General features: G+C 43.2%; 1 protein-coding gene across 1 annotated transcript in view; it reads left to right on the forward strand.

The window, feature by feature from the left end:
• Tmem178a (transmembrane protein 178A) overlaps window positions 1-18483 on the forward strand; it is a 58443-nt gene that overhangs the window by 38232 nt on the left and 1728 nt on the right. The window contains exons 2-3 of the mRNA XM_005077236.3: window positions 4737-4850; window positions 8260-8397. Of these exons, the coding sequence (XP_005077293.1) occupies window positions 4737-4850; window positions 8260-8397 (252 nt within the window). The remainder of the gene's footprint in view (window positions 1-4736; window positions 4851-8259; window positions 8398-18483) is intronic.

Raw genomic sequence — 18483 nt, forward strand, 5'->3', positions numbered from 1 at the left:
CAAGCACTGGGCTGAGCTCCTGGAGTTCAGTTGAAGAGAGAGACAAGGGATCATATGAGCAAGGGGGTCAAGAGCCTGATGGGGAAAACCACAGAGACAGCTGACCCGAGCTATTGGTAACTCACAGACTATGGATTGTCAGCTGGGGAACCTGTATGCGACCGAACTACACCCTCTGAATGTGGGTGACAGTTATGGGACTTGATCTGTTGGGGAAGCCCCTGGCAGTGACACCAGGACTTATCCCAGGGTCATGAACTGGCTTTTTGGAGCCCATTCCCTGTGGTGGGATACCTTGCTTAGTCATGATAGGGGCGGGGGTGGGCTTGGTCCTGCCTCAACTTGGTATGCCAGACTTTGTTGACTCCCCAAGGAAGACCTTACCCACTCTGAGGATTGGATGGAGGGTGGGGAGACGGGAGGAGGGGAGGGAGGGGGAACTTGGGTTGGTATGTAAAACGAAAAATAAATTTTAAAAAAGAATGTATGTCATCATGCCTCCACTTTTACAGGGAAGGAAACTCAGGGGCAGGTTAAATGATTCTCTAAATTCACACAGTTGTAATTCAAACCCATGTCCGGCCCAGCTTCAAAGCCCGAACAACGTCTCAATGTTGATTAACTATGATTTTTTAATAGTGCCTTGCGCTTGTCATGTTTCTCCCTTATTTAACCTCCAGTGACTCAGCTTGGAACTAGCTTGCCCCTCTCAGCATTAGAAGCAGTAAGAATTCACTAGACCAAAGGTTCTGTTCCTCACCCCTGACAGCATATTTATTTATACATCTTATCCTATGGTTTTTAGCATCATTAGGATGGCTCTACTTGGCCCTGTAAGAAGCTAATTAATCACCAAATATAGACCACGACTTGTTCTTTTCAGCCCTCTGTATGCTTCTTCCCCTCATTGTGCGATGCCATCTGGTGCTATGAGCTCATGCTTTTTGTGTCCCTTTGCAGAGTGCCAGCTCCATCCTTTCTAAGCCCAGAAAGCTGGGCTGAGTTCCCTTTGCTTCTGTGGCTCTGAAAGCCCTGGAATCTAACGCCTCCTTGTGGATCTTGCCAGTATCACTCCTTAGCATTACCACAGGGACTTCTGTCTCCATCCTCCTCCGTGTGGATGGTACACGAATACAGATCGCCCTTTCTTTTTAAATCTTGAGGCTTTGAGATTAAAAAGCTTTGGTAAGTCACTGAGCACCAGCAGGTCTTCTTCTGTGTCATTTTTGTTAATGCACGGGCTGCGGGAAGCCCTGTAAATCTGTTTGACTTTGTGCTGTGATGGTAGGACAAGCATTTAAGAGCAGGACATCAGAAGTCTTATGGCTGGTCTCTGTTATGGTCTCTGAATCCATCCAATACTCACACTTCCTTCTCTAATTCTGCCAAAGTCAGGAGTCTTTTTTTGCCCCCAAGGAATTGAGTACTGGGAACCTAGGGCATTTTCTTGTACACTGAGCTTAGGAAGTCAGGGCTTTACCACCAGACCCCTCATCTTTGAGACCTTTGAAGGCTGACTGTAGATCTGGTCCCTTTCCTTTCTGTCTTCTGATGCTCACTTTAGCATCCTTGGCAATTAAGTTTAGACTCAGGGGAAGGAACTATATCTGGTGATGTATGTGTGGCTTACATCATTTCTGAAACCAGTGAAGCTCCTGGCTGCTGGCCTTCTTGCTGTACTCCTGCGTCCTGGGGTCCTGTCTGCTACAACCAAGGGGGAGAGAAGGGAATTGGACCTGGGAAGGTTTACAGTGGTTTAAGGAAGCACATGGTTTCCTAAGTGCACAAGTTGTTTTAAGGTCAATCGCTATGAGTCTGAGAAAAAAATTTTTTATTGTTTTGTTTTGGTTTTCCAATTCTGCCTCTCATCTCCAGCATGAAGCAGCTTCTAAGAGATGCCTGTGGGGAAAGCTAGGGAGCCAGCCATGTAGCCAGTGTAATCTCCAAATAACTTGTATAGACAGGTGTTAAAAAATACACAGAACCCTCCACCACAAAGCAGCTTTGTTTCCAAAACTGCTCATGTCGATACTAAGTTGGAAAAAAATCAATTTTTCATATTGAGTTGATGATATATTTTAGAATAATAATAACAGTAGAAATCTGTAGAATTTACATGAGTTTCTAAAGTTAAAGAATTGGGTTTGTCTAACAGAACACACATTGAGACTTGCTTACTTCCTTATACTGTGGCCCCAGGCTAATTCCTTAGACTTTGAGCCTCAGACCTTTTCTATTTAGTGGAAATAATTATACCTGGGGCAACCGATGGATATTGGTTGGGTTCTTTTTGCATGTGTATGTGTGCTGTGTGTGCAATGTGTGCAGTGTGCCATGTGTAGTGTGTATATCTCCCGTTGCTGGTGCAAATGTATATACTTCTGTGTAGAAGCCAGAGGTCAACCTTGGGCATCTTACTAAATTACTCTCTACTTTAGATATTTGCACCCAGAGCTTGCCCATTCCAATAGTCCAGCCAATCAGCTTGCACTGGGGATCCCGTCTCCCTGCTGCCCAAGTGGGATTACAGTGGGCCACCATACCCACCCAGTATTTATGTAGTCGTCATTCCCAGGGGGGCAAGCCCTTGACCCGCTGAGCTGTCTCCCCAACCCCTCAAGTGGATTTCTGTCAGATGACTTTTCTGTGTGCCTGGGATGATCAGATCATTTCTATCTTCTATTCTGTGTATGGTATGCTGGATAAATTGAATTTTGTATACTGAACCAATTTGTATTCCTGAGGGATATCTCATTTGGTCATGATGCATGGCTTTCTAAAATGTTGCCGAGCTCAGATTGCTACGTCGAGGAATTTTGCATGAAATGTATTAAAGAATGTTACATATTTTCCTGGGACTGGGGAGTTGACTCATATGGTAAGTAATGGTAAGTGTATGAGGACCCAGGTTTGATCTGCGGAACCCACATTTTTGTTTGTATGGTTTAAAATAAAAAAAATAGTAAAAAAAAAAAAGAGTTGGCTGGGATGGTGAAGGCTGGGATGGTGAAGGCTGGGATGGTGAAGGCTGTGATTCCAGCACGTGTAATGTAGAAACAGGTTGATGTGTGAAGACTTGCTAGCTAATCAGCCTAGCTAGTCTACTTAGCGAGTTTCAGGCCAATGAGAGCTTCTGTCATGGGCGGGGGTGGGGTGGGGGGGTGGGGAGGTGGAGGGGAGAGAAGGGAGGAGGAGGGGGGAGAGAAGGGAGGGAGGGAAGAAATAAGGAAGGAAGGGAGGGAGGGAGGGAGGGAGGGAGGAAGGAAGGAAGGAAGGAAGGAAGGAAGGAAGGAAGGACAAAAAGGTAGCTAGTACCTGAGGAGTGATGCCCAAGGCTGTTTTCTGGTCTCACATGCACACATTAGCACTAATGTTTGCACCCCCACACAGACAAGCATAGCTTCCTTTCTTGAGATGTCTTCATCTCAGATCCAGGTAGGAGGTATTTCTTCTACCCTTCCCCCCCTCTTTTAAGAGTCTGAGAATTGCTGGTGTTTCTTTAAGCATTTGGTAGAACTCACTAGTCACCTTGAGCTTTTCCTTATAGGACATGTTTTACCAAGTTAATTATAAACTCTCTCCCTTTTCTTATTATAGACACAGTCAGAATAGATTACCTATTGCCTCAAGTTAGCCCTTTGAGTTTGTGTCTTCCTGGGAATTTCTTCTGTCCGGTCTAATACTAGTGTTTGTCAGGTTTCACCAGTATTTCTTTCTGCGAGATTCATCTCCTTTCATGATCTGATTTTCTTTTAACTCTCACTTTTCTTTTTTACTTCCTGGGAGTCTACCCACTAGAGATTAATTTGTTATCTGTTAGGATTTGCTAGATAACAGCTGCAGGGGTTAAAGGGCTGGCACGCACTCATGCTGCTTTAAAGTTGGTTTAATGAGATGCATTTATTCAAACAGCTGGCCATGACGACTGACCCTGAGAGAAGTGTGTTTTGCTTGTTGCCGAGTTTTAAGGAAGGAATGACGCTGCTCATAGGATTCAGAACAGATCCACAGTCAGTCAGTGAATGTGATAGGGTAGGAGGATAAGGATGAGGGCTGGAGATGACCCGGTGGCTACCTGAGGCCATAGGAAAATATGGGACTGGCCATACCACCAGATGGGGGGAAGAAAAGGATTCTTTGTCCATCAAGACTAAAGTCTTTTTCAAGATTCGTAGTTCAAGTCAGTAACAGTAAGGAATGACACCAGCTGCTGGAGACTTTTGTTTGGCAATTATAGCTACCCCCAAATCAACATGTAGAAGTTGACTATGGAAAAATGCCTTCTAGTTTCCAAATGTATATACTAAAATATACATACATACATACATATACACTAATGAATTTTGGGGGTGAAACTTAATTGAGAGTTTGAGACTAGATCAAATTTAGACAAGGCCTTTAAGTGTTAAAATTCTAAGCTGGTTTTCTTAAACCATTTGAACATTTAGCCCATTTCCCCCCTGGATAGCTTTGTGTTTAAGTCAAACAAATTCATTCAGTATTGAAAGGCATTTAAATATATGTATATATACACGTACTCATAAAAATGGGTTTAAAATGGAATGTGATTTTTGTATTTGGCTGCCATGAGTTGCCTCTGTTAATGACAGTAATCAAGAGATTCCTTATCCCTTTCCCATTCATTCCCTGGTTTAGGATAAATTATTCTGCCTTGGGCTCCAGAATTCTATTACAAATGAAAAGGCTAGCAAATCGCATTTCTTATTTCTTTCAAGGTATTGCCCAGCGATGCACAGCTATCAAGTACCACTTTTCGCAGCCAATCCGCTTAAGAAACATTCCTTTCAATTTAACCAAGATAATCCAGCAAGATGAATGGCACCTGCTTCGTAAGTATTTCTGGGAAAGGATTACCCAAGAAGAAAAAAAATTCCCTGCCTCTCTTAAGTTTGGATTGAAAGCTGTTTATCCTATGTGTCCTCTGGGCCCAGCTGAACTTGGTCAGACACTCCAAGCATCAGTTTGTTTACAGTTCAAGTGTGAGAAAAATCGTGGGTGAAGCTCTGTAAGACAGGACTATGTGCCTGTCAGCCCGAGCGCCATTGCTAACTTCAGGTAACTCAACCTTTTTTTTTGTTTGTTTTATTTTTAATTATGTGTACTGTGAGGGGGGAGTTCAGGTGCCCTTAGAGGCCGGAGACATCACTAGATCTCTCTACAGCTGTAGTTACAGGTGGTTGTGAGCCACCCAACGTGGGTGCTGGGAACCAAGCTCAGATAGCAGTGTGTGCTCTTTAACCACCAACCAATCTTCTAGCCCATCTCAATTGTTTTTTATGGGATGTCAGTATGTATAAGGACTTAACCTGAACATTATACCTTCATTGCTCTCATTTTTTCTCTATATATTCTCTATTTATTTTAGTTACTGTGTTTAGCTCAGATCGCTATATTTTTGCTGAAATATCTTTATAAATGCATGTCATAATTTTCTCAGAGGGCATCTCTTACCTCTGCGTCTCGGTGGAAAGAACCCCTCTTTTTCACTGTCAAGGAAATGAGAAAGTCTAGATAAGATCATGCAATGTGAAACTAAAAAGGGTGGATATTTACCTAGACGCTGTTGATTCAAACTGCCTAGTGGTAGGTGGCCCGTGAAAGAAAAACAAGACACTGAGTTTTTGCCAGTGTGCCCCAGAGTGAGAAGTCAGCATTGCTGTTTTCCAGTGAGCAAGCAGAGATGAGTAGTGTGGACATGTTGTTTCATGGAGAAAGTCACTGTCGATACTGTCTCGTTCTTTCTAGTAAATTGCCCTGGAAAGCAAAAGGCTCTGTTCTGATTCTCACTACAAACATGCAGGCTCCATTTTAGGACTTACAAAGTCATTAGATGAAAGCCAAGCAGTGGTAGCATACAACTTTAATCCCAGCACTTGGGAGGCAGAGGCAGGCAGATCTCTGAGGTCAAGACCAACCTGCTCTATAGAATTTTTTCCAGGACATCCCAGTCTACAGAGAAACACTGTCACAAAAAGAAAACAAAAAGTCATCGGATAAAACGTTGTTTATTTTCTTAGAGCATGATAGACTTCTAGAAAGTTCTTTCTTGCTGGCAAATTTGAACAAGCACTTCTCAATAGCCCCATAAATCTTATCTGGGTGGTCTTCCTTCTTGACCCCTTACCCTACGAGCACCTTTGAAGGTCTTTGTCTTAGGTGTCTGTGAAGACCAGTCTCATTATCACTGACTGTGGCCAGATAGAAAACAGGGTCCAGCAAAGGACCTCAACTCTTTAATTCTCCAAGTTTGGGCCTCTTTATCCTGCAAAGCATTAGCCTTGGGGGAGTTTCTAAGAGAAAGATGCTTTCAGCTCCCGCAGGCCTGGCTGTTTCTGAGAGCCGTGCTTGGTGATCTGTACCACATTCCCCAGTAAGGACACAGCCGTGTCTGGAACCGATGACAGGTCCCGTAGGTTACGTCTGATCTTTGTGTTTTTTAGTAGTCACATAAGACAGACCTTTCACATCACAGAACCTATGGATGTTATAGGAAATGACGGAACTATTTATAGTCCCTCTAAGCATATGTGGCCATCTCCAAATTCTTCGTACCCTGTAGCCACAACACTAAATTCAGCATATCTAAATTGTTACTATCCATAGCCCCTTATTTTGTGATGTATATTTTCTCTTCTTAGGAAAAAAAAAGCCTAGTCTTAATTCAGATTAAAAGATCTAAAAACTCTGAAATGGAAATAAGGACTCCCTTTGAAGAAATAGGGAAACCCAGCTGGGCAGTGGTGGTGCACACCTTTAACAGGGGGCAGAGACAAGCAGATCTCTGTCAGTTTGAGGCCAGCACGGTCTACTGAGTGAGTTGCAGGACAGCCAGGGCTACACAACTGTCTCAAAAACAAACAAACAAACGAACAAACAAACAAAAACAAGAAATAGGGAAACCCACATGTAACCTAGATGCCATGGCCAAGATCGGAAGCTACTGTGGCCAGTTTTCCTTCCATGCAGTGCCCCTAAGACACGTGCATAACAGTAGAGGAACCCCGCTCACTGCTGAGATCTACTGCATGAGTGTTTTGTTCTGACTTGTTACCTGACCTTAGGGGCAGCAGGTGTGTGCTTAGGAACTCTTGTTTTAGGAAGATTTGTAGACTTTGAGCATCGAGCTAAGAGCTCCTTTCAGTTTGCTCTCTTCCAAAGACAGGAGCAGGAGCAGGAAGGACAGAATGAAACGGTGGAAAAGCAAAATAACGAGAAGGAGGGTGACCTGAGTGTTGCGAGTGGAAGACGCATTTCCATGTAGATTAGTGGTTCTCAACCTTCCCGACGCTGTGACCCTCTAATACGGTTCCTTATGTTGTGGTGACCCCCAAGCACAAAATTCTTTTCATTGCTACTTCATAACTGTAATTTTGACAGTTATGAGTCATAATATAAATATCTTATACGCAGGGTATCCGCTGATATGTGACCCTCAAATGGGTCAAGACCCACGGATTGAGAATAGCTGATACAATGTTGTCCGTTAGGCATAGAGCGGAGATTTTTTGATGTGCATAGTCTCTCTTTAGCCTGGGTAAATAGGTGAATTGGTACTCTGTTTGTAAGACTAGTTCCATGGGTATAGTCCCTTTTTAACCTAGGTAAATACACACTCCGCTTGTGAGACTTGTATTTAGTAGTGAGACGATGTTTATGAACAGCTAGCTGTCTCAATCATGCACTGTAGGCCACCACTTCCTTCTCCATAGTGGCTTTGCTTTCTCACATTTTTCCTAAATACTTGTTGGAAATAGACATGGGTAGCTAGAAATGAAAAAAAAATCAAACTAATTGGCATCTGGGATGCTCAGACAAAACCCTCTTTTGGTATAAGCTTGCCTTCTAGGCATTTTGTTCCAAAGAGGGAGAAGTCGGGTTAATAGCGGCCACTGTGGTGTGCTGACCTTCATCTTGGTTGCTCTTTGAAGGCTGAGCGTGTGTCTCTTGAATCTCCCTTGCCCACTTTGCTATGGATTTTGTTTCTTGCTCACATTTGCCCTGCGGTTGTCCCGTCATCTCTTCTGTAGCTGTAACTGACTTCCTGGACACAGAGGGGTACACTGACATTGGTTTTCTCATCCCAGGATGAGAATCCCCCAAATCCTCCACCCTGCAGACCCCATGCCTGCGTGTCTAGCATCCTATCACAACACAAATGGAACTCTTTGTCCTGCAATTTTCAGTCACTTTCCCTACCTGCCTCCGATTTTGACTGCCTGTTTCTGTTTTTGAGATTAGATCTAAGAAGAATAACAGCTGGCTTCCTGGGCATGGCGGTGGCTGTCCTGCTGTGCGGCTGCATCGTGGCCACTGTCAGCTTCTTCTGGGAAGAAAGCCTGACCCAGCACGTGGCTGGCCTCCTGTTCCTCATGACAGGTACAGTGTACGCCATCAGCTTCCCCTCTGCATTCAGCTGGGTCATATCACTGCTCATTTTGTTTTCACTGGTGAGAAGAGAGCAAGCAGAAGAGGCTCGCTCAGCGTTTGCAGGAAACACAGAATTTAAAGGGAACAGGGCGCAAAAGGGTGTTGCCTCTCTTCCCACAGTCACATTAATGGGTCAGAGGAAAGTGTCATTAGAGCCAGCGCTGGTACTTTCTGTCTCATTGTTTAATTCTATGTCTTGAATTCTGGCTTGGACTCTTGACAAAGAGAGGCCGCTTTCCTCAGGTTCACTCAAGGAGAGGAAGGTCAATAGCTCCAAGTCCCGTCAGAGTCCACGTACGGGGGATGGTGTCCTTGGCATTACTGTTGGTGGTCTTACTGTGTCAGCGTCTGTTCTTGGTCTTAGAGACCCAGCCTCTCTAGCAGGCAGTGTCGCTGCCTGTCATTATTGTGGAGAGACATGAGAAGTGATTTGTGATAGCGATAGAAACTGTGAAGAAGATGGGCAGTGTACGGTCGGGTTGGGTGATGCTGAGGCAACAGTTTCTTAGTTAAGCCATGAGATGTGATTGGAAGTTGGGGGGATGGGGACTGTGGGCTGAGGAAGCCACCAGCCCCGAATTCTGGGCAAGAGTGGGCTGTGTTCTGAGCAATAGAAAGAAGAGCAATAGGAGAAGGAAAGAAACCATGCAAAGCGGGAGCCATGGCTAGGGACCAAATCTTTAGAGATCTCCTATTGAAGAGAAGAGCATGAATGTGAAGTGAGGGTAATGGACATTGCTGGAAGGTTTGATTGAAGGATGACTTTGCTTAAAACATAAGGGGTGTAGAGACATGGCTAAGTTTTTCTGGTTAACAAGTGAAGGATATTTTTTGTCTAAAAGGGAGGTGGGAGTTGGGGTCAATGGCATGGGGAAGGAGGCTATAGAGAAGAAATGGTTTCCTTTTCAGCCTTCACGGGAAGTGAGGGTGTGAATAATGAGAGAATGCCAAATTAAGTCTCACCATGTAGACCCCGCATAAGAACCAACTCTACTCTAGAAGGCCATTTCCCACTTCCCCGAGGTTTTGATACTCAAGTGACCATTTTCCCCCAATATTTGCCTCTGTTATGAGTGATTTGTCAAGCCTGTGTTTTGGTACCACCATGCCTCTGGGGCTGACCCCATCTGGTTTTCTGCTCTGTTAGCATATACTAAGTATACAAAATAATGTTTTTCATCGTGGTATTTTCATATGTGCCCATGCCATCTTTTCTGTATTTCTCTCAGAGCCAACAGGTAAGTGGTACTTTCATGTCTACTATGCTTACCTCATAGCCTTGATGTGACAAACAGCTCTCCTTCCTTTTCACTGCACTCTACTTCTTTTCCATGCAGTGGTGTGGCCTTGTCTGTGGACTGTCACAAACACCCCAACAAAATGTTCAGACAGAACCCGACCCTGTATAGTTCTGAAAAGAAAGCCAAATTAGTTCTCCCAGGTTTAGAGGGATAGCTAGTGATGTAATTCAGGAGGCTTGAAGCTGGTTTCCAAGGTTTGGAAGGAGGATTTGAACCCTTAAAGCCAAGGATATGTGTCTATGGGTGGTCTAGACAGAGTGACCAAATTGTTCTAAGAGTCTTCTAAGTATTGGCTGGGGCTTCACAGTTGGTAAAAAATCTCCTCCTTTTTCTCCCCTTTGTTAGTTGCATCTCAGGTGTTTTGGTTTCTAGCCCAAAATACATCAAAGAAGTGTAGTTCGCTTCCCCCAGCACAATTTTTGTTGTTTGTTTATTTGCTTTTCAGATCGAGTCTTGCCATATAGCTCTGGATAGCCTGGAACCTGCTATGTAGTCCCAGCTGGCTTTGAACTTGCAACAGTCCTGCCTCTGCCCCAAGTCTTCGGACTGCAGCTATACATTATAATACATTATAATAATGTATAATAGCCACTGCTTTCCCCAAACTCTTGAAAGGCCCCACACCAAAAGTCACAGAGGGATTACTTTATTTTAAAGGCCATCTTTTACCATAGGTAACGCATGAGTAACTAAGGGTGTTCAGATATATGGAACGGCCTTTAGTATTGAAATAAATCACAAGGCCACACAAGCCAAGTCTAACAGTTCTGGGGAGGCCAAGGAGATCTTTTTTTTGTTTGTTTGTTTTTCAGAAAGGGAAGTGAAAATCCTGGGTCTCGTAGACACAGAGAAGAGCTTATGGTTTTCAGGGTACTGTGCTCTTCTGTCACTTGAAGTGGGGTGTAGGAAGGTTCTTTTTGATTTGGTTGCCTTAAACAATGCTTCCAAATTCCTACCAGGACACCAAGATAGTGGTTAATCCAATAGCTAAGATAACTTGGCTGGAGTGCCTTCTTGTAGGAGGAAAACAATGCTGCCATTAACCATGTGACTTACTAGAGGCGCATACAGATGAGGTAATAAAAAAGCAGTTTACCACACCGCTAACCACACCCACTTTAGGCATGGCTAAAGACGTATACGGACGTAGGCGGTGAACTATGTCACTAGCCAAGCCCACTTTTGGGCATGGCTAGGGGGGCGTTACGGGGGAAGGTATAAAAGATGGAATAACGGAAGTCTTGGTCTCTTTTTCTGGCTTTCGGCTTCCAGTTGGGCGGCTGAAAACTACTGGGCTCATCTGGGTTACTTGTTTGGTATCTTGTGAGTAATTTCTACAATAAATACTTAGTTTTACTTTCAGTAAGTGTGCCGTTTATCGTTGCAGCATCACCTTCTGAAGTAGTGTCAGGCAGCGAAAGCACTGAAGGGTTAAAAGAATTGATTTTAATTAAGCAGGCTGTCTTCAGCAGCTCCAGACAGCAGCTCTCCCACAGGTTTTTGATGCTAAACTTAGCCCCTTCTAATATGCTAGCATCTTCATTCTCTGCCTGAACTGATTAGCTAGCCCTTCCCTTCCATGGGAATCCCAATGATGTGGCAGTTGAGCTGTTAAAATGGGAGGCAAAGACCAACCGTCCTCTTCTGACCATGTTACACACAGACCAGCCTAGACAACCTGCAGTCAGAAGGAATGCTTCTGGACCATCAGTTTGCATCTAAGAGCTGGGCTGGGCTGCAACCCCATGTGCTACTCTCTAGCCTGGCAAGGGCTCCTGGAGAAGGCCCGGGGCATCACACTAGACCGATGATATCACATGCTCTGAGGTTACACACTCAGTGATGTACACAGAGGACTGAGCCAGTGAGACTCTCCTTTTCCAGCTTTAAGTTCCTGCCCATTGCTAGAGTGTACTATTTTCAGTGCAGTGTGAATGAGCTCTACCCATGTTAAATGAATGAATGAATGAAGCAGTTGGGTTGGGGAGATCGCTGATTCAGCAAAGTGGTTGTCTTTCCCCAAGCCCCCCAAGCATGAGGGCCTCAGTTTAATCCTCAGAACCCACATAAAAACAGAATTCTGAATGTGATGGTGTGTGCTTGTAATCTCCGTGGTGAGGAGGCAAAGACTGGAGGGTTTCTAGAGATAGATAACCAGCCAGCCATGCCTATTTGGTGAGCTCCAAGCCAATGAGAGGCCCTGTCTCAAAGAAGGTAGAGAAAGTTCCTCAGGGTTGTCCTGGCAGCTCCATAAACATGTGCACACTCACATATTCAAGCACATGTATGTAGACACATTGCAAAAAACAATGAGTAAATGAAGGATTCTATTAGATGACAACAGTAATATAGTTGCAATTATTACCATTAAAGGGTTAGTTTGTTCAGTATTTTCAGTTTTGGTATAATTTTTTGTGTTTTAGGACTTAATCTGTCTTTTATTACATTTTTAAGGTGTGTGTGTGTGGTGTGGTGTGGTGTGTGCTACTATGTACCTTTGGTAGAAAGAGAACAGCTTGTGGAATTCAGTTCTTTCCTTCACCATGTGGCTTTCCAAGGTGGAACTCAGGGCTGGGCAAGCAGCTTCATCTACTGAAATGTCTCCCTGGCCCTTAACTATTTATTAGTACACCAGAAGTTTTCCAATTTGAACAAAGCTTGTATTCCATTTTCCTCATTGAGTGCAGGTCTCAGTACCAACTGTACCCATCGTCCTTCAAAGGCCTTCTGGAAGAGCACAAGTGACATGGCATGCTGTCATGCTGACTGCAGAGGAAGAGGCAGAGTTCAGGCAACCCCTTCAAAACATCAGGAGCCACTAGCGCCTACCCTGGCCTGACCCTTCCTTTGCCTCGATGCATCTAAGTAAAGGGGGCCTGCTATAGTAGGTCTTGTTCTAGAATGATTTAGGCTATCCATCAACTACACCCCTAAACCACAGATACTTGATACATTATCTGAAACTCTGGGCATTAAATGTGCTTTAAATTCAAGACCTAAATATTTTATTTTCGTAAAAGCATATGGCACACGTGTTCTGTGTTATCTAACATGTCGGCAAGGTCTGGGGCATTGATGCAAAATCAAATACACTAACATTTCTGCAACAAAATGTATGAATATTCACACTAAGCAGCACCAGTGAGGGCTGTCATAGCCTGAGCTCAGGGAAGTGCAGACTTTGCCTTTCAAGGAAATGGGCGCAATATTGCAGAAAAAGTTTAGATTTTCTTTTTTTAAGGAATTGCAGATCATGGATCCTTTCATTGTGTTTGTTTGCTTTTTTTTCTTTATAACTTTTGTCTGCCTCTAGTAGGCCTGCCACATCATTTACTTAAGAGGATAGAGGTGAGGCTTTTTGAGTAACCTATGTGAAAACAGACAAGTCTTTTTTTGCTGAAAGGACAAAAAGACAAGAATGATGGGCAGGCTGTCTTTGAAGGCACAGGGAAAAGAAAATCGATGTTTATGCCTCTGGGTGTTGTAGTCAGTAGTTTATCAAGCAGGCTAAGCAGAGGGAAAGCAACTCCTACTCTTGAGCCTTTTGAGCACTTCAAAGGAGGAAGGTGAAAAAAAATGGGTCTGGTTAGCCTAATTACATCTTCCAAGCTGGCTATGGGCACCTCCGAGGTTTTAGGGCAGAAATCGGGCTGATGATCTGGGACAGTGGCATGAATTTATTTGCTGTCCCAATCTAAAAATATCCCCTCCAGTCCTGCTCTTCTGTGATGTCATGGTGTGTTCTAATTAAGAATATCGGCAGAAAACCCTTTAATATTTTATAAGAGAAGTAGCTGCAGCATACGTGGGTTGTCAGGAAACCAGCAATTATTTACTCTTTGAAGATACTTCCAGCCATAGCTGGGAGCAAACTCAGGACAGGGGAACCTCTCTCTCCTGGGGCCACTGGCTGGCCTGGAAGTATGAGCTTGTTGGGGGAGAAGAGGGAGGGAAGGGAAAGCTGGAGGGAAGAATGGAAAACTAACCTTCTCCCTATGGATCCTCAAGAAAGATCTCAGCTTCTTTGAACTTTTGAATGCAGAAATACCTGCATATCCCTCTTTGTACCTTGTATGAACAAGATTGCTACTGATAAAAATGCAGTATTACATGAAGTAGCTTGATGAGTAGATAATGCCTTCATGGAGCAATTTGGTATGAACTTTTTTTTAAGTAAAAAAAAAAAGATTTATTTTTATTGTGTGTGCCGGAATGGTTTTTGCCTGCGTGTATCTTTGTGTAGTATGTGCATGCAGTGCCCAAGGAGACCAGCAGAGGGCATTGGATCCTCTGAAATTGGAGTTACAGATGTTGTGAGTCAACATATGGGGTCTGGGAATCAAGCCCTGACCCTCCAAGACCAGCAAGCGCTCCTAACCACTGAGCCACCTTTTATCAGCCCCCATGAATTAGTTCTTAAGAGGGTATTAACCAGTTATTTGCAGAGTTCCATTTTGTTTAGCAGGCTTTCTTGACTCTATGAGTGTATGCCTGTTAGTCAATGTGTAGAGATTACAGATCATCAAAGAGGTATCCACTACCTTTGTTTGCAATGCACATTGGGAAGTGGTTGACCACTTCGGGTTCCAAATCTTTTATGTGAACCTCTTAGATCACATACAACTGCCTCTCATTTAACCAGAACTAGGTCTGGGACATAGGAGATAATAAATAAGTGGTAATATGCCGCATTGAGATGGTAGTCTTGCTAAGACCTGTAAAGAAATACAAGAATACTCCATTCAGTTCGCAGACCCCAACACACACACAGTGCTAAGGGTTAAGTTGAATTTCCCACAATTTATATGTTGACTACCCAGCCCCCAGGATCTCAAAGTGGGACTTAACTTGGAAACAGAGACTTTAAAGAGAAACTCACATTAAATCAGGCAACATGGTGTGACATAAGCCAGTGGCAATGGTATGGTCTTAGAGAAGAGGGAGACTTGAATGGTTGCATGTGAAGATATGGAGGAGAAGGCAGCCATATCCAAGGTAAGGTGGTTTCTGAAGCAAACCATTATACTGATGCCTCGGGCTTAGATTCACAGCCTCTGGAATTCTGAGAAAATAGCTCTTCCTTTTTTTTTTTTAATGCTCTCTGTCGGTAGTACATTGATACAGTGCCTTTATCATCTTCATTCTCATACACATGAACACTGTAAGTTATGCAAGGGATTTAAAATGGAGCTTATATCTAACCTGGCTGAACTATGAATCTGGCTGCAGTAGGCATGCCTTTGTTATTTAAAACCAGTCATTTTTTTCCTGATGTGATTAAATTTACTATTGTTTGTTTGTTTTGAGACAAGGTCTCACTATGTAGCTCTGGCAGTCCTGGATCCTGAAGCTCATTATGTAGACCAGGCTAACTTTGAACTCACAGAGACTCGCCTGCCTCTGCTTCTCAAGTACTGGGATTAAAGGCCTGCTAAACCCAGCTGGATTTTTAAAAAATATCTTGAATGGGACAAACTTCTTTTTATAAGGTCTTGTAAAAGTTTGTCTTCTCCAGTACATTTCCTGGTATGACTCTTCCATCGCACCAAGAACACCTGTAGCCACAAGGTGTTTGTAGACCTTCTCAGGGATTCAAGAGTCTGGATGGAATAGCTCTTCTTGTCTCATCTAGAACAACTTCAAGAGTTTTCAGAAGGAGGGAAGACGATGCTGGAGACCCTAGGGGGCATTGTGGGAAGAAGAAAGGGCAGACAGGGAACACTGAGTAGGCTAGTAGGCCTGCTCTTCCTTACACCATGCCAGGGAGGCAAGGAGATGAAATTTCATCAGTTTGATGAGTACTTCTTCCCAGAAAGACCTGAGTGGCTGGTGGATGCATTTGGTATTTTGTTGTACAATAAATATAGGCAAGGAAGAACAAAAAAAGTAAGAGAAAAGGATGGTCAAATTTGCAAGATGTGTTAGCATTCCATAGCTGTGACAAAAAACCTGGGTAAATCAGTTGAAAAGGAGAAAAGATTTTGTTTGGTTTGGGGGTTTCATAGTTTCAGAGTCTTTCATCCATGGTCTCTCAATCCCATTGGTTCGGGCCCATAGATGGACTAAGCCCATGGAGTTCCAATAGCCCCCTCAATGGTACATCCCTGTGACCTACTTTTCTTTTACCAGTTCCCATCTCCCAAAGATTCCACTGTCTCCCTGTCATGCTCACTATTAAATATAATGGTAGAGTGATCGGTTCCAGAAAGATGACACGTAATCACCTGCCTTACCCCAACTGCCCACTCTATTTATTATTATATTTGACATTTGGTGCTGTGGCCTGGAAAAAGAGGCTAACACTAATCTCCCTCCCCTGCTACTGATTTCTCTTTCCTCCTGACTTTTTGGCTCATGGAACGATTACATGTTAGCTCTCCTTTCTCAGGCCCACCACTGACATACAACTATTTTTATTATTTTTAACACTCACAAGTTGATACACAAGACTTTGACTCATGGCCTTTGATAGATATTTAATCTCCAAACTGAAACACAAAGTAAGTTAGATCCAAGAGAGAGGGTGGAAGCCAAAAAACATGCCAAAATAGTTTATATTTTGCTCCTGGGAGGTGGGAGGGGCACAGATTTAGCTTCAGGGAACTTCAGCCCCTGTCATCTTAGACAAAAAACAAAAAGAAAAAAGAAAAGAAAAAAAGAAAAGAAACGCAGTTAGAGTCACACAGTGTCCATGAGGTTTGCCCTCACAAAGTACCCAGGAAAACACACATTCATTCAGAACACAAGGCACCAAGAGACACCTGTGCCCTGGCCATGTCTTCAGATTAGCATCCTTTCTTATTCAGCATGAACCCAGGGAGCAATCACAAAAGGCAACACGCCAAAAGCAGTTTCATGGAGTTCTTGGAGGGAACGGCGCTCATAAAAACCAACATTGTATTAAAAATCAAAAGAGAGTATCCAGAAAGCAATGTAAGCTGTGCCATTTTTAAAAGCTTAGTTTCCTAATTGTCCTGTAGTCACAAAGACGTCTTAAGGAATACACTGATTGCGTGTCTTATTTGGGATTAGCAGAATTATGAGCATTATGAGGGACGTGTGTTGGCAAGCCCCTGTCCTCCACGAACGCTCTAGGGAAGGCAAGGCAATATCGGGGTCACACAGCCAAGGCTACAATGAATTTATCTTGCAGCCCAGCCCAATATGTTTTACTTCAAAGGATGCTTGGGAAGTCTAAGTTTGAACTCAGGCTTTCAGAGGTCATTAGCATCATGCTGCTTATAAAAATGCTTGCTTTTAGGCAGTCAGCCATGTGCAGACGTCTGAGTACAGAATGAAGCTTTTTCTCTGGGAAGGGGGCATTGTTCCACCATTATGGCTTACCTGTTGATTTTCCAGAGATCAATTTTCTCCGCCCTCTAGTGTAAGCATGCCTATAGGGTCTTATTGTTCACAAACGTGGTTTTTGTTGTCAGTGCAGTCATGTGGACAGATGTAAGGACATTTGCTGTTCACGGGATTTGGTAAAAGCAGGGAAGTCCTCTTTTAAATGGTCTATTCCTTGATGAAAGAGTGGTTTCCATCCTTATTTCTCTTTTGGACAACTTGAGCAATATGTCTGCTGTTACAAAAACAAAACAAAACAGTGGTGGCACTCGCCTTTAGTCCCAACATTCTCTAAGCAACCAACACTCAGAGATCTCTGAGTTCAAGGCCAGCCTGGTCTACAGAGTGAGTTCCAGGATAGCCAGGGCTATGCAGAGAAAGCCTGTCTCAAAAAAAAAAAAAAAAAAAAAAAAAAAAAAAACAAGCCAGTGCAGAAATAAGTCAGACAATATTACACTATTTTTTTCAGAAAAAATCATTTATTTTTTAGCTTAAAAACAAAGCCAGACAAAGAGTGGGACATACCAAATTATCTCAAACAGCACTTTTATTTTTTGAATACTTATTTTCCAAGTGCACATTTGGAAAAAGATTTAGGTAATGTGCCTCTGCATGACCCAAATGGAAGCAGAAGTCTAGAGCCTGTAAAATGGCATTAGGATGTAGGGTGATCTTTATTCCCTGCAAATTGCTGCCTGCTCTGCGTTTGTTTGTCTGCTAGTGGCTTTGATCACCAAAGCTGCAGATTAAGACAGGGGTAGAGTTCTTCCTTCTTTTTGCCCCTGTCTTTTCAATTCTGTGCCTCATGTATTCTCCAAGGAAATGAAAGCCATTTCCCAGCAAACAGATGCCACTTCCATTGTCCACAGCAATAATCCAGGGCATGAGAGACTGTATGGAGCTTGGGCATTCTAACGATTGAATGCCAGTTTCTGTCTTCACTTATTTATTTTATTTCATGAACTCTCGTCCTATGCCCACCCCCATAAAACATTTCTGAGGGTCCATTATGGAACATGAAGCATCTACATCTCTTAGGCATTAAGAAACATGTTTATAAATGATGTGTGTGTGTGTGTGTGTGTGTGTGTGTCTTTGTGTGCACAACCGTTGTTGGCCTAGTGAGCTAGGCTAGCTGGCTATCTGCCTGTGATTATAAGTATGTGTCACCATGATTGGCTTTTTATGTGAGTATCAAACAAAGACTTTCATGCTTGCAAGGCAAGAACTTTATCAAATGAGCCCTTGTTTTGTATTCCCATCCTTGATTTTAATGTTCTTGAAGGTCAATTGTCTTTACACATATTGATATGATAAGGCAAAATTTTAGTGTTCTTGAAGGACAATTTTATATATATAAATATATACTATATATATCCATATTGCT

This window comes from Mesocricetus auratus, unplaced genomic scaffold (assembly GCF_017639785.1).
Source record: "Mesocricetus auratus isolate SY011 unplaced genomic scaffold, BCM_Maur_2.0 Super-Scaffold_100676, whole genome shotgun sequence".
Taxonomy (NCBI): domain Eukaryota; kingdom Metazoa; phylum Chordata; class Mammalia; order Rodentia; family Cricetidae; genus Mesocricetus; species Mesocricetus auratus.